Source organism: Leptonotus elevatus, chromosome 19 (genome assembly GCF_054856555.1).
Source record: "Leptonotus elevatus isolate MCC_2025b chromosome 19, RoL_Lele_1.0, whole genome shotgun sequence".
NCBI lineage: Eukaryota > Metazoa > Chordata > Actinopteri > Syngnathiformes > Syngnathidae > Leptonotus > Leptonotus elevatus.
Window position 1 is genome coordinate 5402900 of NC_141257.1, and position 17748 is coordinate 5420647.

The 17748-nt window shown below is 40.6% G+C and overlaps 2 protein-coding genes across 7 annotated transcripts in view; one reads left to right on the top strand and one right to left on the bottom strand.

Annotated features, from left to right (window-relative positions):
- fam135b (family with sequence similarity 135 member B) overlaps window positions 1-1317 on the bottom strand; it is a 40925-nt gene extending 39608 nt beyond the window's left edge. For 3 of the 6 annotated variants that reach the window (XM_086062601.1, XM_086062597.1, XM_086062602.1), the window contains exons 1-2: window positions 784-1317; window positions 178-279 (exon numbers count right to left, since the gene is read on the bottom strand). In XM_086062601.1, the coding sequence (XP_085918727.1) occupies window positions 178-190 (13 nt within the window). In that variant the 5' untranslated portion in view covers window positions 191-279; window positions 784-1317. The remainder of the gene's footprint in view (window positions 1-177; window positions 280-783) is intronic. The other 3 variants (XM_086062598.1, XM_086062600.1, XM_086062599.1) reach the window with 3 other exon arrangements.
- col9a1c (collagen, type IX, alpha 1c) lies at window positions 909-16851 on the top strand (the record flags this gene model as incomplete). Its single annotated transcript, XM_086063318.1, has 36 exons — window positions 909-996; window positions 2165-2294; window positions 5772-6168; window positions 8141-8221; window positions 9938-9955; window positions 10228-10317; window positions 10399-10434; window positions 11059-11130; window positions 11211-11255; window positions 11350-11385; window positions 11484-11507; window positions 11595-11648; window positions 12019-12090; window positions 12314-12352; window positions 12507-12563; window positions 12680-12733; window positions 12815-12868; window positions 13077-13130; window positions 13208-13261; window positions 13335-13388; window positions 13465-13518; window positions 13626-13679; window positions 13763-13816; window positions 14037-14081; window positions 14173-14226; window positions 14292-14345; window positions 14408-14461; window positions 14561-14632; window positions 14708-14743; window positions 14818-14862; window positions 14954-14986; window positions 15114-15260; window positions 15330-15384; window positions 15451-15645; window positions 15732-15818; window positions 16259-16851. Coding segments are annotated over 36 exons (2751 nt in total), but the record flags the coding sequence as incomplete, so codon positions are not given.
- Window positions 16852-17748: the final 897 nt, after the last annotated feature.

Here is a 17748-nt window from a genome sequence, read left to right on the forward strand (position 1 = left end):
GTACATGCCGGATGCCATGTGACATCTTCATTGTGACGCATGGCACGCTCGTTACAGTAATGATCGGCTTTGCTCGTGTAAAGCCACGGCAGACAGTAACTTTAACAACTTGAGTGTGTGGTCAGATAAGTGTTTAGTAGCAATAAAAAAAAAATGGCATTATAAATTCAGTCTCACCGCTCGGTCTCATGTCTCAGCGTTTATGTGGGTTCGGCGAAGGGCTTCCAGATGTGTCGCTAGCTGACTCAGGTTGTTGTCTGAGGGGACTCCAAAGGGCTGCTACCAAAAGGGAATATGGGAAAATTGAATTGGCAATCAAAAAGGAGCACTATTAGGGATGTACGATACGACTTTTTCCCAGACCAATATTTAAATATCCCAAAGCATCATGACAAATTTTCCTTAAAATTAATGGCGATTTATACATTTATAGATTAAAGTTCCTAATCGTAAAACTGCCATTGGCCACCAAATAAGGCTGGGTATCAGCCTGATACGATAACCGGTATCCCATTCCAACCCAAATTGAAGGCTAATTTCACCGACTTCCCTACCGCTTAAACTGTAGAGCGTCTTTTCTTAAATTGTGGTTTTGTCCACAAGACTTGTAAAGGCAGACTTATTTGACAAAGCTCTTGTACTGAATCCCATTCGCTGTACCGAAGCAAATCGTGTGTGACAGCATGAAAAGCACAGATTATTTAAATACAGCACCATTTTGTTCCAGAAGAAAGTTAAAAAAATAAAAAAAAGAATAATGAAGAAAGACAAACTGTATCTCACCTTGTCTTCCATTCACAAAGGGCTTTGGAAGCAAAGTTTGCAACTGAATATAAAAAAATATATATTCTCAGACTCAGGCTGGACCATAAAACACTCTGTATTACCCAACTTAAACTGAATGCTGTATTTCTGTCCTGCCAGAACTGGACTTCAACCGACTGGACGGCGACACCGTCTGCCCGCCCCTGAGAAGCGGACAGGATGACCTTCCAGGTGAAAAAGTCTTTGTGCATCCTACATCTCCGTCTTGGTGAACTTTGGATACAACCCTAGTCCTCCCACTCTCAGAAAGGCCAGTGAGAAATCACTGAATGCCGTTCTTAAGGGCTAACAAACAAACTCCACTAATTTACCCCATACACTCCTTTAAATAATACAAAGAGGAAAGTTTAAAACAAAAAGAGCTTCTTACAAGTGCTGTGTTCTAACATCGAACAATCCAAGAGGCTCCACAAGTCTACAAAGAGCATAAAACCATCTGAATGCTAGTGCTAGCTACCATTTCCTGGTGGTGGAAGCGGAGGCCTGTTCAAAGAAAAAAAAAAAAAAACTCAGTGGACCCGCCCCCTAAACAATCACGTGGCAGCAATCAGGTCACGGTGAGGCTGAACGGGCAACACATGCTCCTAATTCACTCAATCAAGAGTGCGGGGACACTGCAGCACAAAATACGAAACAATAAATGACCTGTACAATCTGTTTAAAGAGGTGCAATGAACTCCTGCATATTTTTGGTTAAGCCTTCAAAAGTTTTTTTTTTTTAGGGGAAGGGGGGCGGAAATAAAAACAAATCACTCATTTGCAATTAAAATTTGATATGGCACCACCTTGTGGCATCTTGATGCCAAGCTACATTTAGAATAATCATTAAGACAAAAGTAGTGCTCTTGTGCCATCTTGTGGGGTGTACAACTTTTCTTCTTTACTAAACTGCTAATCGATGACTCAATTGCTTTTATCAATGTGTTTAGCAGCACTAACTAGCCAGTTAGTTGCTAGATAGCTGGTGCGGCATAAGTAGCTCCAAATTTGCCCTGACCTCCAACTACTTGCCAAGTTCAAAATCTGTGATTCTCAATATTGCTATCCAATGTGGTCTGACGAGGCGCTGCACTACCCGGAAGAAAGACAATAACCTCAATAACTTCAAAAAGCAGGCTTATCAAATTCCTGCGGACACAATTAATAAATGAGGCAAATAAAAGGTTTCGCTTAAGCTTCAGTAGGTAATTAAAATTATTCAAATTCAACCACATTGTAATAAGTCTGCCCCCAAGGTTGTGCTTGAAACCTGGCTCATTTGATTGGTTGACAGTCCAACACAGAACGCTTGTGAACCACTTCACAAAAATCTCAACTAACTCTCCGTATTTCTACGTAGGTTTCGATTTGATCACCCAATTCCAGCTGGATGTCATCCCCCTAAAAGGCGTGAGGAAGGTGGACGGCTCGACTCCCCTGCAGGTGGCCTACCGTCTGGACCGGGAGGCCAACTTCCAAATTCCAACTATGTGAGTACAATTTTTCAGCGTATGTTTTCAAAGAGCAGCTAAAGACACGCATTCATGTCGCCGGGTGCGTTCGCGATGCAGGTGTTGCATTATTACAGGTCGGCCGCAGATGTGACGGCGTGGCGAGGGACACGTAAATTGATAGTGAAAACGTGTCTGAACATATCTGGCATCTAGCGGACCGCAGAGGGATGTTTTATGATGCATTTCAGTGGAGAAGTTGGAGAAAACAAGGAGATCTTCTTATGGGAATTAGAAAAATAGTCAGAAACAAACAAAAAATAATAATGAAAAGAAAAAATTATTACAAAACATAATTAACTCATTCACTGCCATAAATTTATAAAAAAAAAAAAATAATTAAATTAGGGGCAAGAGGCGATAATTTTTTAAAATTGTAATTAATCGCATTACTTCACTAGTTAACTTACGATTAATCACAAATTTTATATCTGTTCTAAATGTACAATAAAAAAATTCTAGGTTTTCATACTCTTGTAAACAAAAGTGGAAAAAATGTTAAGCTAATGGCAATAGGACAAATTAATTTTTGACGTTTATAGCCGTCAACGGCATTGAATGAATTAAAAAAAGAAAGAACATATTATTAATAATTCGCCAAGCGAATAAAGTTTTAATTGTAATTAAACGCATGACTTCAGTAGTTCACTCGCGATTGCTTACAAATTTCATATCTGTTCTAAATGTACAATAAACAATTCTAGATTTTCATAATCTTGTTAACAAAAGTGGAGAGAAAAAAGTTTTAATTAATTTTTTACGTTTTTCGCCGTCAATGGCAGTGAATGAGTTAAAAATAAATATATAATAAAAAAAATACATTTTAGTGTAACCTATTTATTATGCAGCCTTTGTAGCAAATCCTACTAAATCACGCTTCCTGGAGACAAATCTTGACACGCCTATTTGCTAATGATTTATCTTCTGCTGCGTGTGCTCCTTCAAGGCTATGAAACAAAAGCCAGATAAATAACGAGCGCTGACAACATCACTAGCTTCCTGTAAAAAATTCACGAGTTTGTAATTAAAGGTTGGACTTGGCAGCGTGTTCGGATTAGCTTGTTTCTTGTGCGGTTGTGGGGGGAGGGGCTTCAAATCAGCTGTGGGCTCCAACTGAGATTTAAGAAGAAAAAAAAAAAGATTTAATCAAGCAAGGGAATCTGAACTCCAGGCTAGGCTAAGAAAAAAAAGGGTTTCAGTTATAATTTTCGAATAATTAGAAATTTGTATCTTGCAGCTACTTAATACAGTACTTAGATGCTTGAATCTTTATGGTTTATCAGTAGTGGCTTTTCCCATAATAAATGGATACGTCAAAACAGCAAACTATTGAGTCACTTTGGCAGTCTTGCCTTCACACTAAGTCATGGCGTGCTAATACGTCGACCGCAAATGTAGTAGTCGCCCTCCTGCTGTGTTTGTATCTCAACAATGTTCACGGGTCAATTTGACCCATTCTAATGTTAAATCCTATATAGCCTGAACCATGAAATATATGAGAGAAAATTCTGATTCTTTGTAAATAGAGTATTTATTGGTCCTTTTGAGCGAATTATTTTTATTTATTAATTTTTTGAAAATCATCTTACACGTGTGACTTTTGATTTGTGTCATATTTGATACATCCGGTCACAATGCTTTGAATGTGTATATTTATGTGCTGTCAAAACTATGATAATCAACAGACATATTAAGCATATTAGTATTTCCAAAAGTATTTCCCCTTCAAGATTTTCCAAAAAGGGTCAATTTAACCGGAACATAACCGGAGGGTTAATGGATCGCATGACATGAAAATAAAATAAAACAACATCCAAATAAGCGTTCAAATAAGATGCTGAGCTATGTCGGCGGCCCAGAATTCTTAGCTCACTAGTCGCGGTCTGCGCTCCCAAACCAGCAGGCAGGTAGGGTAGGGTAGGGTACGGTAGCCCCCCCCCCCAAACACCACCATAACAAAAAAATAAGAGGCAAAAAGGGGCAAAAAAGTTTGGCCATCCCTGCTCTAAGTGGTGTGTAATGAAAGCCTTCGTAATGGCCGATTATCCCTTCATATTAGCCCTGCAGGCTTGCCGTTTTTTACGGTAAGACGCGATTTCACAGAAGTGAATTAAAGAGTTTGTTCAGGTAATGGCACTTTACATAATCAAAGCTGCCACCCTTCAGCTGGGGCCGCGTCGACGCTGATCCTCCCCGCCGGCCGGCTCGATCACAAGCTGTTACGTAACCCGGCTGCGCTCTGTCACACTGAATGCTAATGCCTGTTTACCGGCTGTCCAGTCCGGCGGCTGCCTTTTTAAAGTCGGACCTCGCCGTGGTGTTTTCCGCTGCACGTCCCCTTCCCTTCCACCCGCGGGGCAAAAGCAGCACATACTTGAGACGTTCTAACCTCAGGCTAACGCTAGAAAGAGCTCCATTTGCTTTATTGGGTTACAGGAAACTTATTTTATTGCTTCACCTTTGTTGTTTATAAGATGATAAAAAAAAGGGGTTGGGGGGCGGGGGTAGCGGGCCGCGGCGCCCATCTATGAATTCACCACCTACCGTGAATCCGTCTCATTAAAAAACAGAGCAGAGGCTGGCCTAAGTGAAATATTGAATTACACCCACCGAGGCAACATATTCCACAGTGCCTGAATAATGATATGGCAAAATGCATCTAGATTAGCCGCTGAATCTAATTTAGGTATTTTCATGCCAGGTGTGATATTTGAGATTTGACATTAACTTTGACATGACTTTGACTCGGGCTGAACGAGTTTACAAATAATCTAATTGCCATTTTGTTTTCCTTGATATTTCCTTGATTTAGAATACGTGATACATTTTTCAAAAACCTCTTCCTTTCTTAAACAAACACAAGCAATAAAGGAATCCGTACAGGCTCAGATTTATCATACTAGAATGTTTTGTTTTTATATATATATTTGGCTAACGCTAAAATAAAGGCAAAAAAAAACATGAATTAGCATGAATGACAGTTTTCAGACGTGATTGATTGTTACCTGGGCCCTGAGCAACTCTGACGTCAAAATGGCCGCTCCCTGAGATGGAAAAAAGAAAATAATCCGAACTTGCAGCCTTTGCAATTTGAAAATTGCATTCTACTACATTCCAAAGTCGATTTGAATTAGATTTGAGGCACAGTGTTCTTAATTACAATTAGAAAACAAAGCTATTTTCACTTTACAGCAGTCCTTATCAATAAGGCATGAGAATAAAGTGTAATTGCACATCCACTACAGTAGGTGGCAGTGGCGCTTTAGGAGTATGAGAGATGTACTAAACAATTTTATAGAATTTGTTCGGTTGCGTGTAATAGTGTTGTATCTAATGCAGCAATTTTGTTTTAATTGTCTCCCTGATACAAATCTTCTGTATTTTGACGGATTTGTACAATCAATACTTCATCAATTCAGCAAATTTAAAGCCCAATTTCCCCGATCATGGACCTAGGCTGAACTTTCCTCGTGGATTCCCCGATGAGTATTCCTTCATGGTGACATTCCGCATGATCAAGAACACGGTGAGCAAGGTGTGGAACGTCTGGCAAATAGTGGACGAGGACGGTCGCAAGCAGGCCGGGATGAGGCTCAACGGAGACCAGCAGTCCTTGGAGTACTTCCTGACCAGCCCCGACGGCAACCTGCAGACCGTCACCTTCCCCGGCCTGTCTGTGCTCTTCAACACCAAGTGGCACAAGGTGATGATCGGCGTCGAGCGCGACCAGGTCACGCTCTACGTGGACTGCCAGCCCGTGGACCAGAAGCCCATTAAGGGCAAGGGGCCCATTAACACGGAGGGAGACACGCTTATCGGCAGGCTCGATGCTGACCCGGAGGCGTCCGTAGTGGTAAGCGATGTCACCGGATGGTCGACTTTTTAAAATGATGAACATGTACATCCAGTCCAAGAAAGAATTGTAAAATCTCAACAACCGAGACACGGCACTGATCCAAAACCACGTCAGGCTAACAGTTTTGTCAGGCAAGGAATCATTTTCTGGTAACTGCCTGACATACTACTACAACACTACAAGTACTACTACTTCTACTACTACAAGTACTACTACTTATACTACTACTACAAGTACTACAACTTCTTCTACTACTACTTCTACTATTACTACAAGTACTACTACTTCCACTCCAAGTATTACTACTTCTTCTTCTACTACTACAAGTACTTCTACTACTCTAAGTACTACTACTTCTACTACTACAAGTACTACTACTTCTACTACTACTACTACAGGTACTACTACTTCTACTCCAAGTATTACTACTTCTTCTTCTACTACTACAAGTACTTCTACTACTCTAAGTACTACTACTTCTACTACTACAAGTACTACTACTTCTACTACTACTACTACAGGTACTACTACTTCTACTCCAAGTATTACTACTTCTTCTTCTACTACTACAAGTACTTCTACTACTCTAAGTACTACTACTTCTACTACTACAAGTACTACTACTTCTACTACTACTACTACTACTACTACTACAACAAGTACTACTACTTCTACTACTACAAGTACTACTACTTCTACTACTACTACTACTACTACAAGTACTACTACTTCTACTACTACAAGTACTACTACTTCTACTACTACTACAAGTACTACTACTTCTACTACTACTACTACTACTACTACAAGTACTACTACTTCTACTACTACAAGTACTACTACTTCTACTACTACAAGTACTACTACTTCTACTACTACTACAAGTACTACTACTTCTACTACTACTACTACTACTACTACAAGTACTACTACTTCTACTACTACAAGTACTACTACTTCTACTACTACTTCTACTACTACTACAAGTACTACTACTTCTACTACTACTACTACTACAAGTACTACTACTTCTACTACTACAAGTACTACTACTTATACTACTACTACAAGTACTACAACTTCTTCTACTACTACTACTACTACTACAAGTACTACTACTTCTTCTACTACTACTACTATTACTACAAGTACTACTACTTCTACTCCAAGTATTACTACTTCTTCTTCTACTACTACAAGTACTTCTACTACTCTAAGTACTACTACTTCTACTACTACAAGTACTACTACTTCTACTACTACTACTACAGGTACTACTACTTCTACTACTACAAGTACTACTACTACTACAAGTACTACTGCCTTTACTTCTACTACTGCTACTACTGCTACTACTACTACTACTCCAAGTACTATAAGTAGTACTACTTCTACAAGTGCTACAAGTAGTATTTCTTCTACAAGTGCTACTACTACTATTACATTACTACAAGAGATATTTGGAATTTTCCCCTCCTTTCTCAATATTTTTTGACTGTTCAACATATTCAGACCATTTAATGTAATATTCCTATTCATAAAAGCTGACAAATTCCAAAGCCAGTAAGTCAAAATTTCTACATAGAGTTGTGCTTGAAAGTTTACATATTTACGTAAACTTATGAGCACAACTGTACATGTACAAAATCTAAACGTCGCTTAAATGACACGAAAATGCTATGAATTGTCACAGATTGAACACCGCACGCCTACCGATGCATTACAGCGGAAAAACTGCAACCCTGTATCTGGTTTCGAGGCACTACATACAATATACAGTATTATTTTGTATTGAACCATAAAACCATGGTGCAATTGTCAAAAAGCGGATTTCCACATAGAGTGGCATTTTGTCAATGACTGAATACTTCACTAACTGCACCGATGCATTTACTCTACGATGACCTTTCGAGCCACATCGGCAAATCTTCTCCATATGTAGTGACTCTACTGCAATGTATGGTTTCAGTTTGAGCTCCAGTGGATGCTGATTCATTGCGACCCAAAGAGAGCCCAGCGAGAGAGCTGCAACGAGCTGCCCGCCACCGAGGTACGTGCGGCTCAGATGTGCTTAGCATCTGCTGCGGTTTGTGGTTTTCGGCAAAGCCAGCGGCCCTATTGCATGCTGGGAGGAAACAAGGCCAGAAATGCTGAGATGGAACTGTACAAGTGTAAACCAACACGCTGAGGGAACAAGGAGGGCTATACGGAGCATGAATGCAAAGTTTGCTAACAAGGGAACCTTAGTCGTTATGAAATCTTAATTGGTTAGATGGGAGAAATTACAAAGTCAGCCTGCATGCCGGTGGTTAATTCCAAATAGTGGTGGTTACTATTTAATTTGACTTCAGCCAGAAATGGTGTGTGCCACAACATTTCTTGGAAGAGAGCAACCACACTACTGCCATATGAAACTCGTTAAAATGGTCATTTTCTTGTATTATCTGCATTTTAAAAGAAAGGCGTACTTGCATTTAAACAACAATGACCTTGTAAATAAAGTTCGACAGAGACCACCTTCATTGAAAAACATTATGCACATATCTGCCACGATTTTCATCAGTGCTACTGTGGCTCACATAGGACCACACACTTCCTGGACAGATGGATGACAAAAATGTCATTTAAATATAGAAGCCAAGTCTACCATCTAATGGTGGATGGTGATATTACAATTGTAAACTCCACTCGATGCATTTTCACAGTTTTTTTTTTTTCCGGGTACTTTTTTCTGCCCAATAATTAAAAAAAATATTTTGGTTTTTTTGTTTGTTTTTTCCGAGATCTTTATCCCACCGCACCCCTACCACCACCACCCACATTCTCCCACACACATTTTTCATGAAAAACATAAAATTTATGTTTAGCAGCTTTTTGAGGAGAATTTTTATGTTTATCAGCACTTTTGGGAGAATTTTAGGGGTTTGTATAAAAAAAAACTGTAAATACAATATAATACAATTAATGAATAAATAAATAGATATATAAATAAATAGATAAATATGAATTATATATATATATATATATATATATATATAATAATAATAATTAAAAATCTTTTTTCCCCCTTTTTTAATTAATCAAGGGGTCACTCAGTGTGGTTGCTGCCCATCCCTAACTTAGTTGTCTTAGATTAGAATTTATGCAAGCACTCATACCATTTACTGCATTTAGACCGAAAAAAAAGTTGAGAAATTAGTATGATGTTATAAAACAAAAAAATATATAATCTAAATAGTACAAAAGTGATACACTTCAGGATTATGCTATTATGTTTAAAAAAAAAGAAAAAATCCTTTGCAATTATGGGAAAATAAAAATTTTGCAACAGCATGACTCAAATATCTTGTGAATGAAAAATAGAGGATAACTTTTCATCGAAGCATGCGTGTTCGAGTGTGGGATAGCAATTCATTTTATTAGCATGCTTGTTACTCAACATTTTGGTCCCTTTTTAAACCAGATTTCCACCTCAGATAAATATTTACAAGGTTGCCATGAACTGTGAAACTGCATTAATGTTTGCATCTACGCAAAGTGTTCATCCATATGCATTTGCCTGACGAGCTGCCAGCTAACACGTCGGGACGCGGTTGTTTACCAGGGTATGTTATGTACAATGGGCTTTGTATTGAAAATAAGAGCATGATAACTCACTGCAATGATTCTTAGCAGATGCGCTTCTGCTGGCTCTTATGGTGATGAGGGGGCGTGTGGACTTTCACTAACTCTGCTATTTTCTTTCCGATTTCTCTGGCTCCTTCAGATGTTTGCCAATGCTGAGGTATTTATCTACTCGACTTGGTTTTGCTTAAACTCTATTTCAGTGCTCAGGATGCTTGACCGCCTGATTGCTTTTGTTACAAATCTAATTCAGGATATGGTGGCTTGCTGGTTGAAGAAAACATTTGCACATTTGCAATAGCCTGCTAGGAATACTTATTTCAGATGATTTATATTAGACGAGAGCACGAGGAGCCCACCAAAATTGACATAATCATTACATGACCATAGGCAATTTTTTTTCTCCCACTGACTGTCCATTTCCTGTCATAGCCTGAAAGATCAGTCCCAGGTCCCCCTGGAGCCACCGGCCCTGAGGGTCCTCGTGGAATTGCAGGAGAAGACGGCCGAGATGGACGAGATGTAAGAATGTGATATATAAACATTTCTGTCCTACATTTAAAGTCTATAATTTTTTTATTGACTGTTTTAATTTGTCTCCAGGGCCTTCCGGGGTCTCCTGGCAGCCCAGGTCTGGCTGTAAGTATAAAATAAAAAAACTGCCCATTCTTCCTCTGTGGCTCTACTTTTTTTGTCACAACTTTAAATCAAGGTAAAGTGGCTCACACTCACCGACGGAAAACTTAGTCCAAACCATCAATTCTGCAACCCATCCAAGCATAATAGCGCCTGAACATGATCTAATACTTGTAGTTCATTTTCTACGAGGCGCATGAGAATGGATGCCCAGATCGGTTTGGAGAAGCGACGTACTGATTGGACGGGCCCATTATTTGTTTGGAAAACAAAAAGGATCATTTGTCATCATTTACTACAGATGTGTCTTGCATCACTTTTTGAATAACCCGCTTAAAAAAAAGCAAAACATAGCGCCGGATTGCAATTCCCTAAGCCCGATTGCACCCGAGTCCATCACCACATTCCAATTGCCTTTGCATCAACATCCTAAAGACCACAAACATGAACCCGGACAAGCGAAAGCAAAAGGTTAGCTCATCAGTCGTATAACTCTACTCCCATCCAGACTTTAAACAAGCAGAGAAACAATGATGAATCCTCACTGTCACTACCTTTGCACAGTCGACCAACTGTGCGGCGAGGAAGATAAAGCTCTCCTATTTGCGTTGTGTGTGTGCTTGGCAGGGCAGCAAAGGCGAGCAGGGGGAAATTGGACTTCCTGGGCAGCGAGGCCTACTTGGTCATCCTGGAACTCCTGTAAGAAACACCATCAATTATTTTCTGTTCTTTTTGAGGTCTACTCAACTGCCAGTGTCATCTGTGTTTGTTTACTGCAGGGTTCTCCGGGTCCAATGGGTCCCAGAGGGCTAGTGGGCGAGAGAGTAAGGAACCATTTTAAATCTCTTAGTAGTTTTCTAGCAATAAGATGGAAGAATAATCATCCTTGACACTTTCCTTTCTGTCCCAACTCATTAGGGTCTTCCTGGTTTTCCTGGACCTGCAGGTCCTGCTGTGAGTTAACACTATTCTTTTACCAACCAATGACTGCTCCAAGTCATCACTCAATAATTAATCAGTTAAATGTTTTCTATACTGTTGTGTCTTCACAGGGCCCAGCAAGTGTAGGACCTGCTGTATGTGTTCACAACCAACCAGCATCTCAATATGGTCTTATGCAATAAAGGTCCTGCAGTTACTGACTGTGCGTCTGTTTCCGACAGGGACCGCCAGGAAAACCAGGAACCCCGGGAGATGAAGGAAATATCGGTCCTGAGGTCAGAGTCAGGGAATGAACCAATTACAAATAAGAAACATGTTATTCAAAGTAGTCTAAGCAAATCCTACAGTAGTTTTTATGTCAAATAATACCAGAGGTGACAAATCCAGGTCCAGGAAGTTAAAACCCTGCCACAGTTCGGCTTTAGCCATAGGTGCTTCTAATCAACCGGCTCCTGGCTGGTTGGGCCAAAAATATGGCAGGGTTTTTACTTTCTGGACCTGGACTTGCCACCTCTGAAGAATATCATGCGATACTTGAGATATCCACCAATCAAAACACAATCAGTCAAAGATTTAGACCGTTTTTTGATCAATAGCATGGTCATTTAGTTTCATTATGAAAGGTTTTGGTGATACATGTTGCAGGGTGCACCGGGACTGAAAGGGGATAACGGAAACCCAGGACTTCCAGGAATCCCAGGACCTCCTGGTCCAGCGGTAAGACAAACCTGAATGAAGTTCTTGTTGGTGGTGTTTTTCTGGGTGTTTAATTTGGATTTCAAGATACTCGGACTGATTGGTCGACACAATTCTGCCATTGTGCTCTAAATTCTTTCACTTGGTGATGCTTTTTACTGGGAGTCTCCGTTACGGGTGTTTGATCTGTGGAAACATCTAAAGCCCCTTTGGATGTTTTAGATGTGACTCTGCTGTGTTTTAGGGGCCTCCTGGTGCCAGTGGTGAGGGAAGTGGGGAATCTGTGAGTGTCTTTCTGTCTTTCACCCTCTTATCACGTTTCATGGATACACGGTTGTGAAATTGTCAGAGAATGTCTTGTCATTGATGTGACGAACCGCAGAGTTCTCGTTTTTTTTTTTTTTTTTTAATTCTCAGTATGTGGAATGTATTTGTAGTGCCCTGCAGCCTGCCCTGCTGGACCCCAAGGATTGGCTGGGATACCAGGCATGAAGGTGAGAAATGCTAATCAGGGTTCATGTCAAATGAAAATCAGTAAGCCTTGACTTTTGAATTCAAATGGCTAAATATGATATTCATTGATCACTAATTATTGGATTGTTGCCTTCAGGGACACAAAGGTATGCCTGGTGAAAATGGCAAAGATGGTATACCCGGAGAAAAGGTAAACAGTTTTATTGACACCGTAAACACCGGCTGTAAACAGTTTAGTGTGAACATGTGACCTTCTTCATAAATTCCACAGGGAGATACTGGACCTGACGGTCCCCAAGGTACGCCAGGTCGCATGGGAGACGACGTAAGACTATCTATCTATTGTCACAATCAGTGGTGTCAAATCCAGATCCATAAAGTTAAAAACTTGCCACAGTTTGGCTTTAGCTCAACTGGCAGGTAAAAGAGCTCCCAGGGAGCTGGTTTCTGGACCTGGATTTGACACCTCGAGTCACAAAGTTGGTTAACAATTTGTAAACGTCTTCTATGTAATGTAATATTTTCTATCTCAGGGACAAAGAGGACCCATTGGACCACCTGGTACAGCTGGAGAAAAAGGAGACAGAGTATGTTCAAGTTAGGTCTGATCACATTCAAGTCAGGATAAAGATTTGTGTCTTAATAAATACTGCTTCTGTTACAGGGTTCTCCGGGTTTCAATGGCATGCCTGGACCCACAGGCCCACCTGGGGCTCCTGTAAGCAATCTTGTCGTGCATTTACACCAATAAAGATCTCTGGCAGTTTTAATGACACCGTTTATGCCCTTAGGGTGTGGAGGGATTGCGTGGACGTCAAGGTTTGGAGGGACCCAAGGGCGACGAAGTGAGTATTCCATTTCAACATGCTGGATAATATTTAAAATGCCATTTGGAATTTACGATTGGACCATGTGGACTAGGGAGCATTAGGACCTCAAGGAGAGCAGGGTGCTCAAGGAGAAAAGGGAGATGTTGTAAGTTGGATTGATTGGTTTTCAAATATGAATGAATGTTCTGCATTTTTAACAAAGCACTCACAAGTGCGGGTTTTTTGTTTGACTTGTGTGGTGGGGCATGACAGGGAGCGCCAGGCAAACATGGTCTGAATGGAATTCCTGGAGTTGATGGTGCCAAGGTGACTTCTCAAACAAATATAAAATTATATTAAAATGTATTAATGAGGTTTTGGTGTGTCTAAACTGTCCTTCTACACAACAGGGAGAACCTGGTCCAGTCGGAACAGTTGGTGTGAGGGGGGTTGTGGGTATTCCTGTAAGTCCCTCGAATATGTGTTGCTTTCATTACCATTCTTGATTAAAATGTTATGGGAAGTGGAGATTTGCATTATCATGTATGAAGACTATGTCTATGACAAGTCTTTCTTTGTAGTTTCTTCAAGAAGTTTCTTCATGGTGGCATCAAAAACTGAATGGAAATACATTTATTTTACCAAAGACATTTTAAGCGTATTTTCTTACATTTTTCTCTTCAGGGGCTTCCTGGCAAGCAGGGACTAGTTGGACCTACTGGTGAAAAAGTATATTTTTTATTTCAATCTTCTGTCTAATGTTGAACGACAATATCATATGTCCAAAATAATCATTTAGAGACGTACATATTATCCTTAGGGTGACACCGGTGCTGAGGGATCCATTGGAGCTGTTGGACTTCAAGGCAAAACTGTGAGGATCTTAAATTTAGACACTTATTCAATGCTTGTCGTACATTAATATACATGTACGTGCAGGGTGAGGCCGGAACACCTGGATCCGACGGAAAACCAGGAGATAAAGGGTCAACTGTACGTTGATATTTACTCATCATGATTTAAGGGTTTTTATTGAAGATGTGATACGTTTTCAGGGTGAACCAGGGAAACAAGGGCCAGTGGGGCCTGCTGGTCCTCCAGGCATCGAGGTGACACCTTTTTTACTAACATTAGGGCTGTGCCAGAGTGACATACCAATGACAAACAAAACTGATTGGCTTAAAATGGTGTGAAATTGATCCTCGCAGGGTGAAAAGGGAGAAAAAGGCAACACTGGGGAAAAGGGAATGAAAGGTCACACTGGATACGAAGGGGATCAGGTTAGACATTATTCTTCCTAAAACGTCACAAAGCAAACACAGGTCAAAGTATCATTGTTAATGTTCTGGTTATAGGGGCCGATTGGACCAGAGGGACCAAAAGGAAGTTTGGTATGTCGACTGTTCTTCGAACATTTTGCTATTCTAATTTAATAAATATAACATAACATTCGTTTTGTCATTAGGGAAATACAGGTCTTACTGGAGATCCTGGAGTCAAGGGAGACCAGGTATGTTTTGTCTTATAATCACAACATTTGACTTAATGTCAGCTTAAATGAAACATTCAACCTACCTTGTCTTTTTTTGCATCTCTATCAGGGCCCACCTGGTATTCCTGGAATTAAAGGAGAGGTATAAATGTTATTTTAACGCTGAGAAACACAACAAAAAATCCACTAACAGACCTGAATTTAGGTTGGACGTACAGTTTTTGGTACTGTCTGAGTTGACTGGCATTGATTTACACTGTCCTACTCAGCATGGAGCAAAGGGTACAAGAGGAGCAACCGGAGCAGAAGGCAGACCAGGGCAACCAGGCCACGAGGGTTTGGCTGGTCCAATGGGAGCGCGAGGGCTGGAGGGGGAGTCAGGATTACCTGGGGCACCAGGTCCCAGAGGTCTACCTGTAAGTAAGACACTTCCAGAAGTTGCTCTCGAATACAAAATGCACTCATACACATTTATGTACTCACAGGGCCCAAGAGTTAATGATGACAAGCTTCGGGAAATGTGTTCGGGTGTTGTTGAAGGTAGTTTGTGCACTTTGACTTGAAAAAGTGGGACACGTTTACTCGTTCTTCCTCTTGTATATGCAGAACAATTAGCAGAATTCATGAAAGATTTCCTGAAGAGACCCGCTGCCCTCGGAGCTCCTGGTCTCCCAGGACTAGCGGGACCACAGGGCCCTGCTGGAGTTGACGGGGCGCCAGGACCACCAGGGGCTCAAGGACCGATGGGTGCCAAAGGCCATCCGGGCTTCTTTGGGATCCCAGGTGCACCAGGCAATAAAGGTCAGTATCATATAAATTGACCTATGCTAGTCAGAGTCAAGAGTAGAGTATGATCCCATTCCCTATCAATTGGCTCCTTTCTGTAGGTGATCCAGGAGCTAAGGGAGATAAAGGCAATACGGGTGAAGATGGTGTTGGAATTAAAGGAAGTGCAGGACTACCAGGTGCACCAGGTAAAACAACAGTTGACGTGAAGATGCAAAGCAAACCAATCAAATATACAAATCAGACAATTACCACTCAAGTTGTTATCCCTTCACCGGACTACCACCATGCTATCTTTTCTGTCTGGTTTAGCTACCATGTTAGCTTTTCTGTCTGATTTAGCTACACTGCTAACTTGTATGCCTGGTTTAGCTACCATGCTAGGTTTACTGTTTGGTTTACCCACCATGCTCGTTTTTCTGTCTGGTTTAGCTACCTTGTTAGCTTTTCTGTTTGGTTTAGCTACTTTGCTAGTTTTCGTGTCTGGTTTAGCTACCTTGCTAACTTTTCCATCTGGTTTAGCTACCATGCTAGCTTCTCTGTTTGCTTTACCCACCATGCTAGCTTTTCTGTCTGGTTTAGCTTCTACTATCCCTTACTTAAATGATTTGTTTCAACACTACCTCAGGTGCCCCAGGTGCTCCAGGCATTGGCAAAGATGGCAAGGATGGAGAACGTGGTGAACAAGGAAGTCCCGGTGTCCCAGGCCCAACCGGTCAGAAGGGTACCTCTGGTCCGCCAGGTCTTTGTGACCCATCAACCTGTACAAACCGGAATCCAGCACCTCTCTATATGTACAGCGGGAAGAAGTCAGTTTACAAAAAAAAGTGAGACATCAGCGCTCATTTGGCACACTCCGATCTTCAACCTTCAACGGCTGCGTTTCCAGGCTGGTCCACAAGTCCAGTTTGGATCTTCTTCAGGAGTCTACATTGGAACTGCGGATGTTAGCGACACACAAAGACAAGGCACAACTGTAGAAATTGTATAGACATTTGGGACTTGTGTGCGACTTTAATGGGAGCTTATCTGAAGGTGTGTCCTAAAAAGATGCTCCCAAGAACGAGCTTCTGACTTCAACAAAACAAATATGAACAAACTGTATAATAGAAAACATGTCTGACTACATGCATTTCATTTTCGATAAGCTCAGATGACTCTAACGTGTGTTCTTTTACAGCTCCAGACAGAGATTTTGATCCACTGAGTTTCAATGCAATTACAAGCCAGTTCGAATTTAGTAGAATTATCTTTTGGTACTTTTTTCCTCCAAAGCACAATTTCCAAACTAAAACTCTTGAGATTTCATTTGAAGTGCAGACCAGAGGCTGTGCTTGTTGACGTTGGACCATGACATGATTTATTAAAACAATGTCCTTTTTCAAACAGTGTAATAAAGCCATATGTTTTGGAAGTGTTGCATACCTCACGATCCAAATGCACAGCCTTTTTCTGTCACTTAGCAGTAATCAATGATATCATGTCTCCAGTGAAATTGTCCTACATTGGTTGGAAAGTCCCTTTAAAGGGTTAGTCAAGATGTCAGCCCGCGTTGCCTGGATACAAAGAAAAGTCAATATTGTCCCCTTGTGCACACGCACACTGCAAACATTCAGCTCAAATATGACCATCAGCTCAAATAGAAATCATCTCAAGGACGATCTTATCGCGCCTTACGGCCAGTTTGAGGTTGTGTGCACAACAGTGATTAGTGTAACTAATTGTTTGATGACATATTGTAAAATAAGCTCGCTGTCGTCTGGTCACAATCAAAGCCTACGATTGGGGTTTGAGATGAATTTATTTCCAATCTTTATAGTACAGTACATTACATGAGTCTTTCAAATACTTACAATATGCTACTATTTTAAAACACTTTAGCACCATTTTCACCAGATAAAAACTGAGTATATTGCAGTACGGAATAAAGGGACTTCGGATATATTGTTCCAATCAGCAAAGGTAACTAAACAGTTTGGAGTTTTAAAAACGATAAATAAACATAAGACTGATTTTGAAGTTAGGCATTAGCTAATCGTCATATAAATTAGAATATGCTAATAAAGTTCTATAGAGAATAATGCAATAGTTTTGACAATTTCTCCTCTGGTTTGTTGG